Here is a 23,973-nt window from a genome sequence, read left to right as displayed (position 1 = left end):
GGCTTTCTTCGAATGCCAATGCCTTTTTTGAACGTCATAATAATCATATTTCTAGCATTGACTTCGTTTACAATTTGGGGACGATCTGGAGCTTTATTTCTTTTACATTTCTTATTTATATCCACAAGCTATATGCAGGCACAAGAAGTATTTTTTATTTTATTATTTTATATTTTATTTTATTTTTTTATTTTTTATTTTATCTTATTTTATTATTTTATTTATTTTATTTTTTTAAGTAGGCTCCATGCCCATTGAGGAGCCCAATGCAGAGCTTGAACTCACAATCCTGAGATCAAGGACCTGAGCTGAGATCAAGAGTCGGAGGCTCAACCAACTGAGCCACCCGGGTGCCCCAAGAAGTCTTTTATTTTAAGGCAGGAGAAATGCTGGTAAAATATAAATAAAACTTAATCAGAACTGCATGATGTTAAAATTTACAAAAATACACTATTTCTCAATTGTCACAAGAATTCTAGTGTTTATAGACAGCTTGGATTTTATTATCCTATTTTACAAAAGTAGAAACAGGTTCAGGGAAATTAAATATGTCCCCAAAGTCACACAGTAATAGGTGACGGAGCTTGGATTCAAACTGAAAGGGTTTTCTTGGGTTTATTTTGAAGTTTATACATTTTTCATTTTACAATCTGTTTAAAGAAGGGTGTTAATCATTGTAGCAGCAATGGGGTAAACAGTACTGCATACTTGAAAATCTTTTGCATTTTACTTTTTCTGGAAAAAGCAATGCAAACTAAAGAGAAAAAAGAAAAAAAAAAGTCTGTCCTTCCGGGTTTTTTTTTCCCCCTTTGTGCTGTCAGCTAGGACTTGATTTAGTGAGTAGTTTTGCAAGACTTGTTTCACTTTGTTTCGGACAAGGCTGAGCCACGTATTTCAAACAAAGGGCAGCCAATTACTAACTTCTGGTTGCTAGGTGTGGCCCCCTTTCAAACTATAAAATCAGAAGCACAATGCTTCACTTCTAGTGGGAAACGTTCAGAAGAGAACCTCTCTTGAGTGCTTGGAAGGGGGAAAAAGGGTAAGTCTTAGTTTTCTTTTTAGTTAGTTTTGATTGTTTGCAAAACTTTTCCCATCCTGATGTTACATGTTACTGCTTCTCCAGGGTTTATGGGGGGCTGCATTTCATGTTTTGATAAATCTTTCTGTAAAATCACACTGGGTATTTATAGTTTGGAAACCACAAAATCGTAATGTTTTATTTTACTTAAGAAATAGAGTTTTACACATATGGACCGTTTGCTTAATACTGGCTTATTGTACTGTTGGTGAGTTACCATGGAAAAAAAAAGGAAAGAATGTGCTTTCCTCCTACCGAGTCAGACATTTCCAAGAGCTCTGTGTGTCTTACATGGAAATCATGATGGAGGGTGGATACTTGTGGCCAGCTAGCACAGAAGAACAGAGGTGCCAGAGGTGGGTTTCAGGAAACTGTTTCAAAATAGGACTATTTTATTTTCTTTTTTGGTAAAAATCAAATAGATTCAGACATCATAGTGATAATCATGCCCTTTGTAATTAACAACTGAAATTACGTTATGTTTATTCATGAAGCATAAATAAATAAGAGGATCCGCTTATTAATCATTTCATTTAAAGAGGGTGTGGCCACATTCTTATTCCTGTGGTCTGTGTCATAGGCAGGCTTTTCCAGTGCTGCTTTGAAAACTTAAGGGGAAGGGAAATATTTTCTGGGTGGTGCCCGATGAGTTCTTGTGGATGCCAGTTGGGTCCTCCAAAAATTATTCTACTTAGTAGCATCTAGATTGTGAATGAGAACTAATGGCCATAAAATTCCTTAGAAAAGCACAAAGCAAATCTAAAGCAGAGTTTTTACTGGTGTTGGATATATTTGCAAAAGTGAGAGAATGTGAATCATAATATATCCGGCTATTGTTCATAGCAAGAATTTTTCTCTTAGCCCATTTTGAATGTTAAATTAAATGTCCTGATGTCTCACTTTTAATGCTAGCTTGATGAAGAAAGGTGTACTTTTTCTTGCTCTGTTTGTGTCTAAAATTACACGTGGACTTTGAAAAAGTAACATTGCCCTCTGCACCCGGGAATGTATTTTGGTAGCTGGAAGAGAAGGCACATCGTAAAATGATGCAAATGTGGTAAAGGGCTGGTTTCATAATGCTGAAATGGTCTCCTCTCCAGAAGTTGTGTTACCACAACCACATGAGGCAGCTAGCCAACATCAGATTGGTGTGGACAAAACAGTTCATAATAACATTATTCAAGAGTTTCATGCTTATTAAGTGCTTTCTCGATCAAAAGATCTGCAAAGGTTCATTTCTGTGTATGATGTTAGTTTGCTGAGTTGGTTGTTCTTCATCTTCCCTAGAGTGGTATTTAAATACCCTAGAGTGGTATTTAAAATCAGAGCTAAATAGCTAAACCAATGGATCTATTATTTTTCAGTGATAAACACAAAGTGGTTTCTGGAGTAAATGAGTTCATTTTTCCTTAACACAGGATAAAATTTTATCAGGAAGATCAGAACAGATAAAATATATATAATATCTTCCTTAATTATGCTAATTTTCTCCACCTCCATCCACGTGAGGTGAAGTTTGAGACAGGCATTTCAGAACTCTCATGCATTTTAGATACTGTTTATTCCAACATGCTTGTTTTTACAAACGAAGACCCCTGGAGAAGTTAAATGTTTTCTGGAGGCCATACAGTCAGTTAAAGAGAATCAAAATAGGCCTCAGCACTCCTCAATTCTTATTTTTACATCTTATAGTTAGGGGGAAATATTCGTTAAGTGTATAGATATGTTTCCCAAGTAATTAGCACTCATACACTGTTTAGCCATTCAATAACACTTATTACCATAGCAAATACTAGGGACTGGAGGTACGTAAGGAACGGGGACTAGCACTGTTCTCCGGGTAATGCTGCCAGGGAATATAGACAGGTCAACAGAAAGTGATGATCCAGAATGGTAGGGCCTAGCGTAGGGGAAAAGGAGGATGCCTTGGGAGAGCACCCAGCCGAGTGTTGAACCAATAATGAAAGTTTTCTAGAGGATATGAAGAGGTCTATGCTGAGTCCTTTTAGAAGCAACAGTTTGGCATAGGAGAGTGAATATGGAGGAAGAAACAGCATTCCAGGCAAAGGAAACACCCTGTCCAAAAACCCAGAAGCAAAACATTCATGAGACTACCTTTCATAAGGTGGTTCTTCGTAAGTCATGCCATTGTATAGTCTAATTGCCTTCTCTCACACGGGTAGGTGTGGGAAGGACTTGTGAAATAGATATCCAAGGGAAAAGAGAGCACAAGCTAAATCACTGAAAAAGAAACACCCGAGGACTTGGGCAAACCTTGCCCCAGTCTCCATGGGTTCACTGTTAATGAATTTGATTCTCAAGTGTGAGCTATTAAAAATAACACCCCTGCCACTCACTGTCTTTTGGTCATTAGTTTAAAAGAATATGCAATCGGAAGGCATGGATTTATGTATGACTTGATGCTTGCCACTTCTGTCTACAACACGGCCAGGAAGTCACACTGTTCTTCCCAGGTAGAGAATGGGAATAAGGGTGTTGTCCTTTGCAAGGATTGGCTGCTGCTGGTGTCACTGTATAATTGATCATTCTAGATCATTCTAGGAAGGCATGAGACACCACAAAACTCAGCTTCTGTCACAGATCTTAGAAGTAGTCTTTCATGAGGCCAAGAGATAGAAATTGTGATGAACAACAACAAAACAACAACCAACTTTTGTAATAATTTCAATCCTTCAGAAGAGTTGCGAGAATATTGCACAGAATTACCATATCCTTTATACCCAGATCCCCCAATTGCTCATATGCCACATTTGTTTTGTCCTCTTACCCCTTCCACCCTCTCACTATATTTTTTCTGGAACATTTGAGGGAACACTACAGATATGATGTCCCTATGCCTCTAGCTTACTTCTGTCTGTATATATTAAAAAACAAGGACACAACAATAGTGCAGTTTTTGAAAAATCAGGAAACTAACTTTGATACAAGCCTTAGTTTCTCAAATTTTGAGCTGGTGCAATTACTAATGTACCATTTCTGGAATACCTTTATCTTATAGTTCAGCAAGCATGGCTCCTGCATTGTACTTAACATCCTGGGCATACTTTTTATGCGTATTTGCCCTCTTTAATTCCTTGCTGACTGAGATGAAGAAAGCTCTCTTCTGAAACACAATATACAAAAAAATACCCATCTCTAGAAAGTTACATATTTATGCACGGATAAATGAGATTGGTTGGCAGTGCATGTTCACAAACAGATCATTTATTAGATGAAACTCTGAAATATTCTTAATTTCCATATAGGTCAACCCATAAATGACCAATTTCATCTTCAAATTAGATGATGTTACGAACTGAGATAAACTTGGTTTCAGAGCTCATTAGCAGCCAGATTAGATATATAGTGAGCCAAGGTATATTAATAAAATAAACTCTTAAGTACCTACTATAAATGTTGCAACTAAAAAAAAAAAACCAGAAAAAAGAAAATCTTTTGTAAATTCATAGGGTTACCTACTTTATTTTTTTTTAACTGTACAATTCTATTTTCTAGACCAAATTATTCTCTGAAGAATAATAGTATCTGACATTTGTATAACATGTAGCAGTCTATAGAATATCTTTATATGCATTATTTATCTATAATTAAGCCAAGTGTTACCTTCCAATTATTGAATAGGTTTTATCAAGTACAAAATGCTAGTTTTCATGCAGAGGGTAATTACTGAAGAGACAGAATGGTTTAGCAATTCAATTTGGCCAAAAAAAGAAAAAAAAAAATTTTTTTTTTTTTTTTTTTTTGAGAAGAGCGAGAGTGTGTGCACTGTGGGTGTGTGGGGGGATGGACAGAAGGATAGAAGTGTATGGCGGAGGGACAGAGGCGGGGAGAGAGAGAGAGAGAATCCACATTGGGCGTGAAGCCTGATGGGGGCTCGATCTGATCCTGAAATCACCACAGGAGCAGAAATCAAGAGTTGGAGGCTTAACCGATTAAGCCACCCAGGTGCCCCACTCCCCCCCTCTGTTTTGGCCAAAGTACTTTAGCTGTGGTATTTGTAAGGTATGTTGCTACTGTTAAAGATTTCTACTAATATATGCAGTTGACATTAAACAATTAACTATTAGTACCTGATAAAATCTCTTTGCTTCAGGGCAATTTCTTATATCCTGCCACTATCCCTGTGTCTTGAAGCTAAGAGCTAGTAGATATTATTTGGCTGGACTGAGATTCTATTTTCCTCTCATTGCTTTTCTGAGATAGTCTATTCAGACTAATTTTCTTTTCCAGACTGTGCTTTTAGAACATCCAAATTATTTCAGACTATAAGATCTAAAAACTCAGAAGATATGTTCCAAAGCTGTCTCCTCTATAGACTCTGTTGTGTCACATAAATTATTCAACCCCCTTATTTTTGTTGTTTTGTGTTATGTAAAGAAATTGATGCATTATGTGAGCATTTTTTAGAAGTGAAAAAATGAAGCACAGTAAAGTTTTCATAAAATTTATTTTGAAGTTGTGAGATTCATTTTTAAAACTGTTTGACAATATCCTTAGTCTCTGGTCTCTCTTGAAGTTTTTTTGTTTTGTTTTGTTTCCAACTCAAAAGAGTGGAAATACTGGAATGCCTCTTTCACTGATGGAAAAGTACTTCGCTAAGTGACCAATCACATCAGTCATTTTGAGGCTTCTACTTTATGAAGGGCATAGATGAGATTATAAAAATGGAAATTTCAAATACCTGAAACCTTGCCAGAAATTGCTAGAAGCTCTGGATGCGCCAATTAAATAATTGGAAAATGAAACTCCCCATGCTAACAGCAATTGCACCAGATTACGACTGTAATGGGAACTAAAACCTCGTGCAGAATTGTACATCATGACTTTACCGCAGGAAATAACTTCAAATTTATCAGTTGCTGGGGGGTGGGGAAGAGATTACTTTAAATGAATGCACAATATAATGGTTCTTCTCACAGATGACAGAATAGTAATTTGAACAATCCCCATGATAATTAAGTGGAGATAGTTTCTGCTCTAGATATGATTTCCCTCACGTATTTAATCTCATTACTCGAGACTGAGGTTATTTTTCAGCAGGTGTGGCTGAAATACTTTGTCTGAACATGCTGTTGAAGAATCAGGTTATGGGTTTTACTCCTCATGATTCATTTAGCTTCGTATCAAGAATTTAAAACTACTGAGATTACCCTTCCAAACTCTTTCAGATGTATTCACGGTCATAGTCTCCAGAGGGATAAACGAAGGGTATGGAGAGCTACATTGACCTTGAGTATGGACTCCTAAAAACAAATCCCCAGACAAAAAGGATCGCTGATAGCTTCTTTTGTGGACAAAACAGGGAACGCATGAGGTTTTAAACGTGCTTCAGGTTTTAAAAATATACATGGTTGATCAAATAAAAATACTGCTGAACCATGATAGCAATTCAAAAAATTTCAAGATAGGATTTGCCAAAAGGGGCACTTATGTTGCAATTTCACCCTGATGCTTCCTGTCAGAACAAAGAACCCTTTAGAAAATCTGGGTTTTTTGTGTTGGGTGGAAGAACACGCAGGACTAGTATTTAGGATGGCTCAACTAGGAAGAAATGTGAGTATAGCAATTACTCCACATGCTGAAATAATTTTATACTAAGGAATGGAAAAAGACACTGAATTATTTGAGGGAGAAATACCATATTCAGATGGTATTTCTGAATCTTTATCAAACTTCTTTAGCGTTTTGAGTCTGAATCTGAATTTTGAGACAGACAGCAGACTGCCACAGATGGTTTTACCTTATAAATGTAAAACTTTATGCTGTTTCTCTAGCCATTACTTTTCTCTAAGCCCTCACCAATCCTACGCAGATTCTCTAAAGGCCTACTAAGCAGTCTCTAATCTTTCATCTTGCCCATCTCTTAGCCATTCTCTATGATATAGGATGAGTGATCTTTCTGAAATATAAAAGGAATCATGCTGCTCTCTTTTTAGAAATCCATTCATGTTTTCCTAAAGCTTTGGAGATACATTTAGACTTCTTTGATTGGGCTTCTGTCAACATTTTTTGCTTCAGTAGACTTCCTTCCGTGTCCCAAATATGACAACCTTCTCTCTGTTTTGTTCTCTTTAACTTTTTTGTCAGGTTAATCTTGACTCATTTCAAGAGAGGCTCAGATCAGCCAGCACGACCCCTTAGCTTTCGTCTTTTCCCACAGGAAGCACACACTAGCTGAGGCACGGATGATGTTTCAATATTTTCTGAACCCTCGCTGCCTGGCATATGGTGAATGGTGTATAAATTTAGATCAGTAAAATAAATCACCAACCCCTCTCTTCAGCCTATATGCTTACTTGTAGAATCATCTGACCCCTAAAGGTTAGGACTGAATATGCCAAGAAAGAGCCAAGTGTCTGAGTGGAGGCTATGGGTTTCTGTTCAAGGGTAAGACTCTCCTTGTAAAAAGCTTACATCTAGCATTTTGTTATGCTCCTGAAATTAATCCAAAAGTAAGGTCAAGGCTACTCTGTGTCTTGCGTATGCGAGAGAGTAGAGTGATATAAATGTGTGGTAGGTTTGTGTTTTGTAATGGCATCTACCTGTTTTCTTTCCAGATACTTCTTTAAAAATGGCAATGGTATCAGAATTCCTCAAACAGGCCTGGTTTATTGAAAATGAAGAGCAGGAATACATTGTAAGTCAAGTGACCATACAATAACTTAGTTAAATAGCGGAAAACTAATGAGAGTGAGTGGACATGACTCTATTTCTCTCTTATCCACAGAAAACTGTGAAAGGATCCAAAGGCGGTCCTGGGTCAGCAGTGAGCCCCTATCCTAGCTTCAATCCATCCTCGGATGTTGCTGCCTTGCATAACGCTATAACAGTTAAAGGTAATTACGTCTTCCCAAAACAGAACCCTCCGGGACATTTCACAATGGCCATTTGAATGGCTGTCAAAAAAGGGACATATGCGGTGGAAAAAGTCTGTTTCCTTTTGAAGACAAAAAAGATTTCTTTATCAAACAAAGATATATTTCCTTTCTCAACACTTAGGAAATTTTGGGCAAACCAGCAGAATCTTTGTTGAGACGACTGATATTTTTACCGGCTCATTTCTAGCAGAAACTCAATGCTGAAATCAACACCTCTGCTCACATTTAGGGTTTCAATCAGGATCAAACACTGCAGCAGAGAGGGCCGGGAACAATTTCCCCTTTCTTTCTCCTTCAAATGGACAGAGTGCCATCTGAAGTGCTTCCCTTTAATGTCGCCTCCATGTCCTAGGCTCCTGTCATTTTATATTTCTTAGTTCCCTAGAACTTCATTTGGGACATCTTGGTAATTAATTATTTTATGTCCATTACTGATGATGAAGAAAATTGATTTTAAAGCCTCGTGGCCTTTTATTTCCAGGTGTGGATGAAGCAACCATCATTGACATTCTAACTAAGAGGAACAATGCACAGCGTCAGCAGATCAAAGCGGCCTATCTCCAGGAAAAAGGGAAGGTAGGTTGGAGTGGGAAATTTAGATATTCAATTTCAATCTTTTTTTTTTTTTTTTTAAGATTTTATTTATTTGACAGAGAGAGCACAAGCAGAGGGAGAGAGAGGGAGAAGCAGACTCCCCGCCGAGAAGGGAGCCCGATGTGGGACTCGATCCCAGGACCCTGGGATCATGACCTGGGCTGAAGGCAGCCGCCTAACCGACTGAGCCACCCAGGCGTCCCTAGATATTCAATTTCAATTACACTTACGTCTAAACACAGATTTTGAGGCACAGTTACCTAGTTTTTTCAGCCTCTAACCCTGTGTTCCCTTTGCAACTAAGACTAGGATTACAGTGTTCATCCACTTGGTTGCACTGTAATCGATACTAGCAAATTTCTGGTTTCAGACATTAGCTGTCTTGGTTCTTTGCAGATGACTTCTCTAATGGAGACCAGTCTTTAATTTGAATATAACGAATATCAAGGGTACTGTTGGCAATAAGGACTATGTTCTGATGGACACGTGTCTTCTGCTGAAATGTAAACAGCAATTTCATGTCTAAATGTAAAGTTTATACATACAATTCAACTTTAAAAGTAAGCTTTGTATTTTTTATGCCCAAAATGGGTAATTTTCTTACGGCGTGCAGTTAGAAAATGATCTAATGCCAATGTCTGATTACGGTGCTTATTTGAGCACTGCAAACTCCAAAGGCTGAAAAATTATTAATGCATTATTTTTAAAGCATTCTAATTTCTGTTTCTATCCATATACAAACCCCTATGTTTTGAGCTTTGTGATTTCCTCCCCCTGTAAAAGATCAAGAGAACCCTTAAAGAAATCCTTTCAGAAGTTATCAATGAATGCAGTACATTGCATTGTAATCACTCTGTATCTAAAAAATGAAGGTAACATTCTAAATCTCGTATTTTGTATCTGAATGAAAGGAGCTCTAAAAGATGGCTGGATTTAAAAATCAGTAGTAAGATTACCTAAAGGTTAGGTAACCCCACATTGCTATATTGCCCAGCATGTTACTTACTAGAAGCCCTGACTCTCATCTCTTCGTTATAGCCCCTGGATGAAGCTCTGAAGAAAGCCCTTTCTGGTCACCTCGAGGAGGTGGTTTTGGCTCTATTAAAAACTCCAGCCCAGTTTGATGCTGATGAACTTCGTGCTGCCATGAAGGTAAGTAACCTGATTTAAGCAGAATTCCTTTCCTCCACAGACTGTATAGGTCAAGTCTGCTTATGCGTCTTGTTATATCCTCACACCTAGTATGCCAATCAGCAGGCATAAAATAAATGAATGAATGAATGAATGAATGAAATGTTGATGTTAGCAGCTGTATTATTTCCATTCTCCTCATATTATCTGTCACTGCATGTATCCTATACCTCACTTTTTATATCTTTGTGCAAAATAATGGCTTTAAACCCATTTTGTTTTTAGAGCAATATAATAGAGTTTATTGTAATTATTAAATATTGTGGATATTTACTAAATACTGTGGGAAATTTACTAAATGCTAGATTCAAATGAATTCTGGGACCCAAAAACTAGCAGACGCTCTTGAACAAAGTTCTTCTTATATTTATTTTTTAATTCAGGGCCTTGGAACTGATGAAGACACTCTGGATGAAATTTTGGTATCGAGAACTAACAAAGAAATCAGAGAAATTAACAGAGTCTACAGAGAGGGTACGTTTTAATACCCAACAGTCCAAGTTACCTTAGTTGGAAACTACATCTAATACGCATTTCTTAAAACTGAATGTTGATGTTAATGACGGGGCTTTGGAAAGTCTGCATAGTAAAATATTTCTTCATTGTTTGGCACGTGTCTGGTGCATGCATGGTATTACCAGACAGCACTCCAGTTGCTAGGGTGCCCATTTATCACCAGTTTACTGTAAAATACACTTTTCTCGTTTCTCAGAACTGAAGAGAGATCTAGCTAAAGATATCACCTCAGACACATCTGGAGATTATCGGAACGCTCTGCTTTCCCTGGCTAAGGTATACCTCATCTAGTTCAGGACATACCTCGTCCTTTATGAAGAGTAAAATGAGATTCCCTCTCTCTTGAAATAAGCACTTGATTCTCTTTTTCTCAAAAAAGTATTATTTATCTGATTTTAAGGGAATTAAGCAAATCATGTGAGTACATGCTAGAAAACAACTTACCACAGAATGGGATTTTTTTCAGGGTGACCGATCTGAGGATTTTGGCTTGAATGACGACTTGGCTGATTCAGATGCTAGGGTAAGCAAATACTCCTGGAGTTGACTTTCCTATGTGAGATAGGTCCTGTGTTAGGTGGGGTTACCACTTGATGCCTTTATGTGAAAGCAAATCTAAGATCCTCTGAGAGACCAATGGCCCCTAACGTTCATTCCCTGAATGATGCACACCCGTCCTGTACTTGAATAGCTCAAGAGAGAAAAACGTGGTCTTTATGTTTTTAAAAGATTTCATTATTTACAAAGTGGGAAAGGATGGAAAGAAAAGAATGAGAATTTGATTTGTCATTCTTAAGAATTGTTTTGTTGAGAAAACTCTGAATTTTTATCTTATTATGTATAAGAAAGGGAAAAATAATTTTTTAAGTTAAGTGGAAAGAGTAAGTGCATCAAACATTCGTTTAACAGTGAACAATGGAATGGTTTATAGCTGTAAGTTTATATTGTAAAGACATTATAGTAATGTGTGTCAATATACTTGAAAGTATATAAAAACGTTATTATAATTTTTATAATATTATATTATAATTTTTATAATTATAATAACGTTTTTATATACTTTCAAGTATATTGACACACATAGTTTCAGTGAGGTTGTTGGTTATTTATACACCAGTCCCTTGGCAACATTAGAAAAATTGTGCCATTTTAGGGCCTGGAATTTGTTAAAAAAAAAAAAAAAAACTGACTATTATTTGCATATGCTTTCCTCACGGGATAGTATTACATCTATAAATTCATCACAGTGAGTTAATAGGAGAGAAACTTATGTGTCAATACCCACTCCCCTCACAGGATAGTATTACGTCTATAAATTCATCACAGTGAGTTAATAGGAGAGAAGCTTATGTGTCCATACCCACTCCCTTCATAATACCAGTGCATTATCTTTCACATAAAAGGTACTCATTAACTTTTTGTTGAAAAAAGGCATATACACCAGATGTTTGCTTGAAAAGTCCAAAATAACTTATGTCCATCAGAAGTTTGGCCATTTTAATAGAAATTGTGCAAGCATATAAAAAAAAAGTTAGTATTTGACTAATTGCCCATAATAAAAAATGATTCTTATTTGCTTGTGACATTTCTGAATTTGCTTTCTATTTTAAGACTATCAGGGCTGTCAGATGTATATTTATGGCAGCTACATGGATTAGTGTGGCCCAGGAGGATGATGGCAATTAACATTTCAAAGTTAACAGAGCATGCTTGTGATAATAAGGCAAGGATTACCTTTTCTAGTTACAAAAGAGGAAAGTTGGCAGTTTCATAAGGTTAAATTGTTTATCTAAGAGTATAGAGCAGCTAAGTTGCAGAGTCAGAATTCTGAATCCAGAAATTTTAATATCAAAATTCAAGATCTAGTTTATGTTTGTATTATCGATGTATTAGTACCACTTGCTGATAGTTACTTTGAACAATTAAGAGTAAAAAAAAAGTTTTTAGAGAGTTCCATGAAGTTGCCTTGATATAGAGCATAATCTGAAAGCAATTTAATCCAGCAAATATTTACTCTGCAAAAATATATTCAGTTTACTGTTTGCAAGGTGCCTTGAGACATACTGTGGAAGATACTTGACAAACTAAGGTCCCTATCTTTAAGGAACCTGCATTCTTAGCTTTGCCTACTATGATTGAATTGGACACAAAGCAGATGCCTAGAAAATCTTTGAAGAGATCTAACATTCTTGTGCAAGTAACAAGTCAGCAGATAGTCAAATGTTTATGTTTCTTTTTTTCAAAGGTTTCATTTATCTATTTATTTGAGAGAGAAGATAGCACAAGCAGGGGGACTGGCAGAGGGAGAGGGAGAAGCAGGGGGCTCAGTGAGCAGCGGGGATTGATGCAGCGCTCCATCCCAGGACCCTGGATTCATGACCTGAGCCGAAGGCAGACACTCAGCCACCCAGGCGCCCCTATGTTTGTGTTTCTTGATAGGCTTTATATGAAGCAGGAGAAAGGAGAAAGGGGACAGATGCGAATGTGTTCATTACCATCCTTACCACCAGAACCTACCCCCATCTTCGCCAAGGTAAGAAAAAAAAATTCCTGAAAACTGTTTATAGTAGACGCACTTTTTTTGAGGACAAATAAAAGAAAGGAAAGAGAGAAGCCTTAATCAGTGTCACTCTCATACCAAGTGAATATAGTGCTCCTGACCCTTTACTGCTATTTGTGCATTTGTCCAACTTTGTACAGCCACCATTTTATCATATTTGAAATACCCTTTGTGACTTCGGCAGGCAGAACACTACTTAATTATCTTGACGATTTCTACTCCCCCAAGAAATTTGGAATAGGTGTGACAAAATATAGACATACAACAGAATGAAATTACAATGAAGAAAAACATTAAACTCAGGACTAAGTGGAAAAAAAAAAAAAAAAAAGCATAGAGATGCTCCCAAACCAAAAGAAACAAGAGTTCTGTCCTTTGAGCCCTAGATTTGGCTCTGAACCTTTCGGAAGCCAAGGCAAAGGGGGAAGTCCTAATGATTACTTGAAGTTCATTATCTTATAATAGCACCTTCTGATTTTTAAGGATAAAAATAAGAGACCTCTACTCCACAGATCTTTATATAAGGGAAGATCCATTCGGTATGGCATTTAGCTCTGATGTAGTAAGTGTCACGGCTGTCAATCACATGCCAGTTCTAATAAATGTCAACACTTGTGAAAACTTCCCCGAAATACACAGGGGCACTGAAATAGCCACATGAGTTACATTCCTGGGAGAAGATGAAGTATCCAAAATATGCCCAGTTGAATAATTAGCTTTAAAATGTGTGTTTTGAAATTCAGTCATTCAAAAGAATGCTTTGCGTCAGTTCCCCTGCTTTTGCTAGTTTGCTAAAGAATAGGATGCTTTGTACCTCTCTTAGTTTAAATTTAATGTTCAGTGTTTCAGAAGTACAGCAAGTACGGTAAGCACGACATGAACAAAGTTCTGGACCTGGAGATGAAAGGTGACATTGAGAAGTGCCTCACGGCTATCGGTATGTAGTCATGGAAGGGGAAGGCTTTTCTAACTTGAAACGGTCGATGCTGTCCCACAGTTAAAAACAACAGCAACAACAAAAAACAGGGGCACCTGGGTGGCTCAGTTGGATAAGCTTCTGACTCTTGATCTCACCTCAGGTCTTAGTCTCAGGGTCGTGAGTTCAAGCCCTGGGTTGGGCTCCATGCTGGGTGTGAAGCCTCCTTAAAAATAAACAAATAAATAAAATAAAAATGAAAAAGACCCAAAAAACTAAGATATAATAAACTTATGTTTTATACAGAGGCAACGTGGAAGATAATGACTATAAATATTTAGCTAAAGGTATATAATGGCCATCTTAATAATTACATTAAAATATTATATTAAATAATATGTTTAATATCATAGTTGAATATGCAGTATGATATTTATAATATTATAATAAAATAACAATTCTTCAAAAAGATGGACAGATGGGAAATACTTTCTGAGCATTTACTTATGCCAAGTGATGCACCAGGCTGGGCATGGCTTGGGGGAAAGTCAGAGTGATCATTAAGAACGTGGGGTTTGGAGATAAATAAATGCAGAGTCAGATCCTGGTCTGTCACTTGCTGATTGAGTCATCTTAGACAAGTCCAGAGGAATTAGCTCAGTAGGTCTCCAGGGGCTTCTGGAAAGGTCTTTAGAAGAAAAAGCCTTTAAAGGTCTCCCATGCTATTCCAAGAACCTGGGAACCTATGTTCTAAAGCAGTGACTGTGCTCATAAAGCCCCTGGAAATCTCGTGAAAATGCAGATTCTGATTCAGCAGGTCTGTAGTGCGGCCTTTGGATTCTGCATTCCTAACAAGCTCCAAGTTTGTGCCAATACGTTTGGTCCATCGATCACACTTTGAGGAGCAAGGCAGAGAATATTACTAACGGCTGCGTCTATTAGTGTTTTATCTGGCAGTTGCCTTATATCGAAGGCAAGTCCTATTTCCTTTGAAAAAAAAATTCTTATTATGACACGAAGAAAAGTATTTACTGTATGCCCACATGACCTTTAACACCTGCCAGTTTCCCCATTTCCAAGAAGAGGAGACTCTAGAATACCATGAACTGAAGTTGCTGTTGAGTGGATTTAAGACAGAGGAGACAGTGATGTTGTTAGGGAAAAGATTCCTCAAGACCACCATCTACAGAAAGCTTTTTATAGGCCAAATATCCCCTATTAAGTGGGGGATGAGGAACAGCAGTGGAGAAAGGAGTCTTTCTGGTAAAACTTTCACATGCGTCTTTCTTCTCGTATGGTAAATATGTCCGCTAACGTGTGCCTGTCTTGCAGTGAAGTGTGCCACGAGCAAACCGATGTTCTTTGCCGAGAAGCTTCATCAGGCCATGAAGGTAACATTCTATTTTTATGCTTTGCTGAGGGGTGAAATTATTGCTTGTGGAGAGAAAAACAGAAAACTTCGTATTGTTTGCAAGGCACACTCATTTTCATATCTTCCCATTAAAAAGAACCACTGTTCCATGTAATGCAAGAGGCAATACACATACTTATTGGAATAAAATTCTGTCGGATTTGTTGTAGTTTTTTTTACAGGTAAGGTAGTCAGGTGAGCTTGTCAGTAATTTGTGGTTTACTCATTGTTTGCATAAAACCTGAGTCAGCAGAGAAAGGTTCTGTACTTTTTCTTTTAATGCGTGATTTTAGTAACCTACTTCCGCTAAGGTTGTGGGTTTTATAATTTCCTCCTTTCTAAGTTTCACTTGCCTTTTTTATTATTCTGTCATCCATGCCCTGGATTCATATTTCATTCTAAGATTTTAAAATGTCATTTTAATACGGAAGTGGAAGGTGTTATGGAGATAGATTTGCAATCCCACTTTAGCCACTTCACTTGAACTTTATTCTCTAGCATGCATCAGGATGCCGCCTGTATACAGGTATTGTGAAAAGTTATTAGGTTGTATTTTTCTTTCCTTTGCAACTCCAAAATAAGGAGGTCTCAAGAGAAAAGGGTGGGGGAGGGAGAGAGATCTAACCCTTCAATTAATAGGAAGAGTCCTTCTGAAATGATAAAATGATAGGCATTGCACCACCATGTGGTAGGCAGTAGAGTCCCAGACTTCATGCTTGGGGCTATCTAGGGGGTAATTATCTGGGTGGGTAAGGATGAATACCTAGTATGGTAGAAGAGCAGGAGGAATCAATGTAGACTTGCGGTCTGCTAAACTAAGACTAAGATATTTGAAGAGGAATTAGCCAGGTGAGAGCAGAGTTGGAGGGATAAAGTTGGTCCAGGGAAAGAGTTAGCATGACTCTTTCAAGATAATAAATGTCATGAGAGGGATGGTGCAGAGTGGAAGAAGAGGGTGTGGAATTAGACAGACATTGTAAACCCTGATAAAATGATTCATTTTCTTCCTAAAAGCAACCAAAGACCATGGAGGGTTTTAAATAGATGGATTCAGTGATCAGATTTGCAATTTAGAAGGTTCACGTTCTTTGTAATTTTTGAATAGTTTAGACCTAGGAAAGACTGGATGGTGGAAGACCAATGAGGAGTTTGTAAAAGCTCTTCCATACAGCTGATGCAGCAGTTGGGTTCCTGCCATTTTATTTCCACCTGTGTCAAGTGCATGTGTCAAGTGCATGTGTGTGTGTTTTAATGAATGAACAAAAGAGCTTCACATTCAAACCTATACCTGCTTTATTAAGAGTATGCTCTGAATATGACATTTACCATCATTTGCTTTAAACAGGGTTCTGGAACTCGTCATAAGACATTGATCAGAATTATGGTTTCCCGTTCTGAAATTGACATGAATGACATCAAAGCATGCTACCAGAAGTTGTATGGTGTCTCTCTCTGCCAAGCCATCCTGGTATGTTGTGATTTTCATAATGCCACCTCCACAAATGGCAGTCTTTTTGCAACTTCTCCAAAGAGAAAATCTGACTTATATACCTGTAGATTTTAGATGTAAGATTAATTTGTTATATTAGGACACGTAATTTATAAGTAAATTGAACTTTCACTGGACTAGTGAGTTCTCTACTGAAAAACAACACAAATTTTTCAGTAGCCATGGAAATATTTAGTTTCCCATACATAAAGTTAGCAACCAAAATATTTTAGTAGGGAGTATATATAGTGATTTATTTTGCAATGAATATTGATCAGAGATTAGAAACTTATTATTCTAAGCTTTCTTAATTTTGTTATATGTAAAATGTAAAACATGCATGCTTAAATTTTCATTATAATGTTAAAAATAAAAAGACAAGGGTTTTAAACTTATTGAAAGACTGAAAGATAGATGACTAATTCAAGTTAAGTTGTCACTTATACTGGATAACTAAATCTACCAAGAAAAGGTGAGAAAATCACAGGCTTATCACTTTCTCCCTGGTGAGTGAGTCAGATAGCCCTCACTATGATATGAAATCATACTGTGTTAAGTTCACTCAATTCTGTGTGACATTTAGTTCTTGGAAAATAATAGTTCTAATATATAACATAATCAATATAATCTGAATCTTGAAAGCTCTTGCTTTTTATATAATAATCGATTAACAAATATCAGTTATCTGCTATATTAATTGTATTATTTAAATAAATGATATTATTATAAAAGATTATTATAAAAAACATATATTACATACTGTGATATATGTTCTACGCCCGTTAATCTACAAATACATAATTCTTCTATAATTAAAAATACCTTATGTTGATTATGGTTTCAGGTAGCATTAAGCATACTCTATTTCTTAACCAACAGGACGAAACCAAGGGAGATTATGAAAAAATCCTGGTGGCTCTCTGTGGAGACTAACATTCCTTTGATGATTGCAAGTTTCTTGATCAGAAGACTTTTAATCATATCTTTTCATTCCATATCATAGACTTACACAGGAAAGTTTTCTCAGCAGGATTACAGTCTAGCTAAATGCTTTTTGAAAAATATAGCCTATAAATCATTTTTATATCACAACTCCATAAAATAGAAGTTTTTTTAAAACTATTATTTATCCCAGACTATAAAAGCCTCATAAACAGGCTGTTCTCGGGGCGCCTGGGTGGCTCAGTCGTTAAGCGTCTGCCTTTGGCTCAGGTCATGATCCCAGAGTCCCTGGATCGAGTCCCACATCGGGCTCCCTGCTTGGCAGGGAGTCTGCTTCTCCCTCTGACCCTCTTCCCTCTCATGCTCTCTGTCTCTCATTCTCTCTCTCGCAAATAAATAAAATCTTTAAAAAAAAATAAAAATAAATAAATAAATAAATAAAAACAAAAACAGGCTGTTCTAGTAACATTACCTGAGAAGGATGTTTGTGCAGGAGAAAATGAAATGATTCTTCAGGACAATTGTGCGTCATTGGTTCTTCTGCTCTGATTGTGTGTGTGTGTGGGTGTGTGTGTGTGTGGGTGGGTATGCAATGGAGTGGTTTAACTGTATCAAGGGAAAGGAGCTTGAATCCTAAATTATAGTCATTCAATGAAACAGATTTTGCATATTAAAATTATTAATAAATTAAAAAAATATTCACAGAGTTGGAAAACGGACTCCTTACATTTTATCATCTGGGTGCAGATAATTGAAAGCATGTCTGAGTAATAATGGATTTATTGCATCAGCATTGTAACAATCGAACATTCTCCTATGTTTCACAAACCAGTGTGAAGATGAAATGATAACAGCAATGAAAATTTCTCTTTTTTTAAAAAAACGGTATCCCCCCCTCATGTGCTCTCTCTTTCTCTCTGTCTCAAATAAATAAATAAAATCTTAAAATAAAATAAAATAAAATAAAATAACGGTAGTTGCATGTTGAGTTTTCAAAGAAAACTGTCAAGCTGTTTCCAGAGTAGCTGTATCACTTCACTTTTCTATAATAAATGTATAAACAATCTAGTTTCTCCACAAGCTTGCCAGCATTTGATATTGCCACTATTCTGCATTTTGACACTGTTTATTTTTTATTTTTTTATTTATTTTTTATTGTTGAGTTTTGAGAATTCTTCATATACTCCTTTGTCAAGTATATGGTTTTCAAAGGTTTCCTCTCAGTTTGCAGCTTGGCTTTTTACTCTCTTACTAGATCTCTCTCAGAGCAAACACTTTAAATTTTAATGTGGTTCAGTTTTTCAATTTTTTCTTTTATTGACTGTGCTTTTGGTGTCACATCTACAGACTTTTTATAGACCTTAGTCCCTGAAAATTTTCTCCTCTGTTTTTTCTTAAAAGAAGATTTATAGTTTTCCGTTTAACATTTAAAGTTTGTGATCCATATTGAACTAATTTTTGTGTAAAGTGTGAAACTTAGGTCAAAGCTCTCTCTTCTCTTTTCTTATGGATGTCCAATGGCTCCCACACCATTTGTTGGAAAGGGTATCCTTTCTCTATTGAATTGTTCTTGCACTTTTGTAAAAGAAATCAGTTATTTTCCCTGAGAGTATTCTTACCACATAGGCAATAATTTAATTTAACTTAATTTAATTTATTCATCACCAAACGAATTGAGTTGGGTATTTGTTTCTGACCATCCAAGCTGCATTCACCTGATTGTAGCTTTATTTTTTTTTTAAGATTTTTTTTTATTTATTTATTTGAGAGAGAGAGACTGAGAGAGAGAGAGCATGAAAGGGGGGAGGGTCGGAGGGAGAAGCAGACCCCCGCCAAGCAGGGAGCCCGACGCGGGACTCGATCCCGGGACTCCAGGATCATGACCTGAGCCGAAGGCAGTCAGTCACTCAACCAACTGAGCCACCCAGGCGCCCGATTGTAGCTTTATTTGCCTTGATCCCCGCCCTTCACTCTCTTTCATCTATACCTGGTCCTGTGCATCCTGTAGAACAATCACGATGACTTGGGCCGTAGTATATCAGCCAAACTGAGGCTGGCAGATATGCTGCTTATTATAGCCTCTGAATTTTTTAGTTCATTTGTTATTACGTGAGATACCTCCTTTGTGTGCTTGTTTGGTTGGAGAAGTACCTGAGTGGGAAATCAGAGGGAACCTGGGGCTGGTACATCGAGGCAGGATGAAATTATCAAGGTATTTTTTATCAGCACTATTCTAAAAAATAGGCTTAGCAGGGAGTCTGCTTCTCCCTCTGACCCTCCCCCCTCTCGTGCTCTCTATCTCATTCTCTCTCTCAAATAAATAAATAAAATTTTTAAAAAAAAGACAATTTTTAGAAGATAAAAATATATAGCTCTCCATGATCTATGCAAGAAAAAAAAAAAAAGTCAGCTTCGTTAAAATGGAGAACTTCTGCTCCACAAAAGACACTGCTAAGAGAATGAAAAGACAAGCCCTGGACTGGGAGAAAATCTTTGCAACACAAATATCTGATAGAGGACTAATTTCCAAAGGTCTCTTAAAACTCAACAATAAAAAAACAGACAATCTAATTTTAAAATGAGCAAAAGACCTGAAGATGCACCTCATCAAAGAAGATATAAAGATGGCAAATAAGCATATGAAGATACTTAACGTGTCATCAGGGAATTGCAAAATAAAACAATGACATAGTGGTATACACCTATTAGAATTGCCCAAAATCCATTCCACGTGGAGCAATGGGACTTTCATTCATTGCTAATAGGAATGCAAAATGGTACTGCCATTCTGGAAGACAGTTTGGCAGTTCCTTTCAAAATTAAAAGACTGTGCTATTGTACAATTCAGCAATAACACTGCTTTACATTTACTCAAATGAATTGAAAACTTACGTCCACACAGGAATCTGCACACAGGTGTTAATAGCAGTCTGTTCATAATTTCCTCAACTTGGAAGCAATCAAGATGTCTTTCAAAAGATTAATGATAAAAAAAAAAAAAACAACTGTGGTACATTCACACACCGAAATATTATTCACCCATAAAAAAAAAAAATTATCTATCAAGACATGGAGGAATCTTAAGCACATATTGCTCAGTGAAAGAAGCCAGCTGGAAAAGGCTGCACACTATATCATTCCATCTATATGATGTGATGAAAACGGCAAAACTACAGGGACGGTAGAAAGATGAGTGGTTGCCAAGGGATTAGGGTGAGGAAGAGGTCAATCACAGGACATTTTTAGGGTAAACTATTCTGTACCGTACTGTAATGGTGGATCTATGACATTATGCATCTGTTAAAACCTAGAGACGTATACAACCTCCAGAAATGCCCAAAACATCATAGACCATGTAAATCATGGATTTTAGTTAATAATAATGTATCCGTGTTGGTTCAGCAACTGTAACAATGAGTTATCCGTTCATACCAGCTAATGCAAGACATTAATAACAAGGAAAGCTGTGAGACAGAGAGAGATAGGGGGTTTGGAACTCTGCACAATTCTGCTGTAAACCTGAAAGTGTCCTAAAAAAATAAAGTGTATTAAAAACCAGTTCTCAACTTTTGAAGCTCAAAATAAATCCAGAGGCAAAGAACTGTGCAAAAGATGACAGGATAATGTAATGATGATTATTAATACAGAAACATGAAATATTTTAGCAAAACAGGAAGTAGGTAACAGGATTGGGGAAAAAGCTACAAAATGGGGAATGCCTGAAAAATGAGTGGTATTTCATTTTGTTGGAAGATTAAATAAGTTTATCAAGAACGTTTCATTGTTAAAAACTATTTTTAGATGCTTAATTTTCTTTTATTTAGTCTTCAGACAAATCTGTGACGGGGGTGTTACCTGCTTTTTATAGATGAGAAATCTAAAGTTCCCAAAGGTCACTTGACTTGCACAAGTTCACACAGTATGTGAATGAATGAACGTAAATTTGAACACAGGTCTCCTGACCCCAGATCCATCTCACTGAAGTTATATATGGGAAGGAAGGCCAAAGAAGGAGTGAGACTGAATGAGAAGCTACTTCAGAAGCCACGTTTTCTGACAAAGATGTTATTTTAATAGTAAGTAAAAATAAAAATGTCGGGCGCCTGGGTGGCTCAGTTGTTAAGCATCTGCCTTCGGCTCAGGTCATGATCCCGGGGTCCTGGGATCGAGCCCCACATCGGGCTCCCTGCTCAGCAAGAAGCCTGCTTCTCCCTCTCCCACTCCCCCTGCTTGTGTTCCTGCTCTCGCTATGTCTCTCTCTGTTAAATAAATAAAATCTTTAAAAATAAATAAATAAATAAAAATAAAAATGTCCTCCTCTGCTTACAGTGAGATTTGTGTGTGTGTGCGCGCGCGTGTTAATCTACTTCACAAGGCCATGAAAAGCAGTTTATTCACTGTCAATTTTCTTTTTTGATAGCTCATTTCCCTTTAATGGCTACGTTTAAATGAAAAAATCACTGGAGATATAAATGTCAACTATTAGTTGTAACTGTATTTATTATCAGGATTTAACTGACAAAGAGAAAGTAAAAGATGACAAAAAGTCTCAGTCTCCGGGCACCTGGGTGGCTCAGTCGGTTAAGCGACTGCCTTCGGCTCAGGTCATGATTCCAGAGTCCCGGGATCGAGTCCCGCATCGGGCTCCCTGCTCAGCAGGGAGTCTGCTTCTCCCTCTGACCCTCCTCCCTCTCGTGCTCTCTGTCTCTCATTCTCTCTCTCTCTCAAATAAATAAATAAAATCTTTAAATAAATAAATAAATATCAAACAGGGGTGCCTGCTCAGTTCATGGAGCATGTGACTCTTGATCTCAGGGTCATGAGTTCAAGCACCACATTGGGCATGGAGGGTACTTTAAAAAACAAAACAAAAAACAGCAAACAAACAAAAGCCTTAAAAAATAGCATACTTTTTTTTTTTAAATCTGGGATATGTAAGATATATTTACACAAAAATAAGAAAATCAAATTACAACTTAGGATATCTTCCACAGGGGCGCCTGGGTGGCTCAGTTGGTTAAGCGACTGACTTCAGCTCAGGTCATGATCCTGGAGTCCCAGGATCGAGTCCTGTGTCGGGCTCCCTGCTTGGCGGGGAGTCTGCTTCTCCCTCTGACCCTCCCCGCTCTCATGCTCTCTCTAGCTCATTCTCTCTCTCAAATAAATAAATAAAATCTTTAAAAAAAAAAAGTCTCAGTCTCCATGATCAGATACTGAAATTACACACAATGCTAAGAAATCAGTTTTTCCATGTGGACAAGATATTCCTCTTGGTAAACTGCGGTATAGGTTAAACCTCTGACGCTATTATGCATAAAACAGTTAAACTCTAGGAAAACTCCCCATTCCCTCTATTTGTGTTTCTAACTCACACTAAGGCTTCAGCTCTCTGTCAAGACAGCAGTTCTTCCACAAAGTCTTCCTTGAAACTCAAAATCTTCCACCTCGATGCTTCCATTATATCATATTACAATTGCTGGCTCAGCTGTCCTTTCGCTTCTCTAGGTTTCTTAAGGGTAGGGACTGTGTTTGTTTTATTCACTTCTGTTTTTCTCGTACCCTACCCAGTCCCTAGTAGATAACATACACTTAAATTTTTAAATATGCAAATAAGTAAACAAACACATAAAACAGGTAGCCAGCATTTTGCATTTGCCAAAAAACCTTCCGTTATCCCTTGTTGCCTGATATGTGAATTTTTGAAAACCTATGGTGATTTTGTTAACACACACACACACACACACACAGAATACTTGTTGATTCTGGCATGGAGAAGTAGAAACTATGTATTACCAATGATAAGTTTCTCAAACAAAATAGTGATAATATTTTCAACAATCAGCATAAACATAGGAATAATACAAAAGAGAGAATATTTAACACTGCAAAACCATCCATACCCCATATATTACTCATTGGTCTTTCATCCCTTTCTATCTAGGCTCAACACACATATGCTCTGCATTCTTCATCTATGGCTAAAATGTCTCCTAAGGTAGTTGCTCCTTGCTTCTATATTAGTTTTATCTATCCTCATTTGTTTGTTTTTTTCTTATGATTAAATAAGAATATCCATCACAGTGACCCACCTCTGCTCTTTATATCCTGTGGCACCTCAAGTGAAACCTCTGTCACCAGAATGCCAAGGTTAAATACTTTGAGAACGACTCCCTTTTGACTTTTCTTCTTCCTCTTTTGTCCTTGTTCCTACAGACCTCCTGTGGAATGCACAAGGATTGTTTCTGTGTATTTATCACTTAATTTTGTGGTCCTCTGTAATTAACAGAAAAAGATGACTAATAGTGCCTAAATAAGAAAAATTTTTTTTTCTACAAGAAATCCAGGGGAAGACCACTGCTTGCACTGAGGCTGAATGA

General features: G+C 37.1%; 1 protein-coding gene across 1 annotated transcript; it reads left to right on the top strand.

The window, feature by feature from the left end:
• Positions 1 to 857: 857 nt before the first annotated feature.
• Positions 858 to 17,601, top strand: ANXA1 (annexin A1). The gene is made up of 13 exons (XM_035029045.1): positions 858 to 1,039; positions 7,657 to 7,736; positions 7,827 to 7,935; positions 8,459 to 8,553; positions 9,610 to 9,723; positions 10,146 to 10,236; positions 10,475 to 10,554; positions 10,745 to 10,801; positions 12,718 to 12,811; positions 13,680 to 13,775; positions 15,087 to 15,145; positions 16,511 to 16,633; positions 17,534 to 17,601. Exons 2-13 carry the CDS (start codon positions 7,671 to 7,673, stop codon positions 17,585 to 17,587), a joined length of 1,038 nt encoding a protein of 345 aa, XP_034884936.1. The 5' UTR covers positions 858 to 1,039; positions 7,657 to 7,670; the 3' UTR covers positions 17,588 to 17,601.
• The last annotated feature ends 6,372 nt before the right edge of the window (positions 17,602 to 23,973 follow it).

The sequence above is a fragment of the Mirounga leonina genome, unplaced genomic scaffold (assembly GCF_011800145.1).
Source record: "Mirounga leonina isolate KUSES-001 unplaced genomic scaffold, KU_Mleo_1.0 Mir_224, whole genome shotgun sequence".
Lineage (NCBI taxonomy): Eukaryota > Metazoa > Chordata > Mammalia > Carnivora > Phocidae > Mirounga > Mirounga leonina.
Note: the sequence above shows the minus strand (reverse complement) of the source record. Positions and strands in the feature narration are given on the sequence as shown.

What these genes read in the sequence shown, in the direction of transcription:
- ANXA1 (XM_035029045.1), top strand. Translation starts at nt 7,671, where the DNA reads ATGGCAATGGTATCAGAATTCCTCAAACAGGCCTGGTTTATTGAAAAT. An exon ending in TGGCTGATTCAGATGCTAGG is followed by an intron (nt 10,802 to 12,717) that starts GTAAGCAAATAC and finishes GTTTCTTGATAG; the next exon opens with GCTTTATATGAAGCAGGAGA. An exon ending in GAAGTGCCTCACGGCTATCG is followed by an intron (nt 13,776 to 15,086) that starts GTATGTAGTCAT and finishes CCTGTCTTGCAG; the next exon opens with TGAAGTGTGCCACGAGCAAA.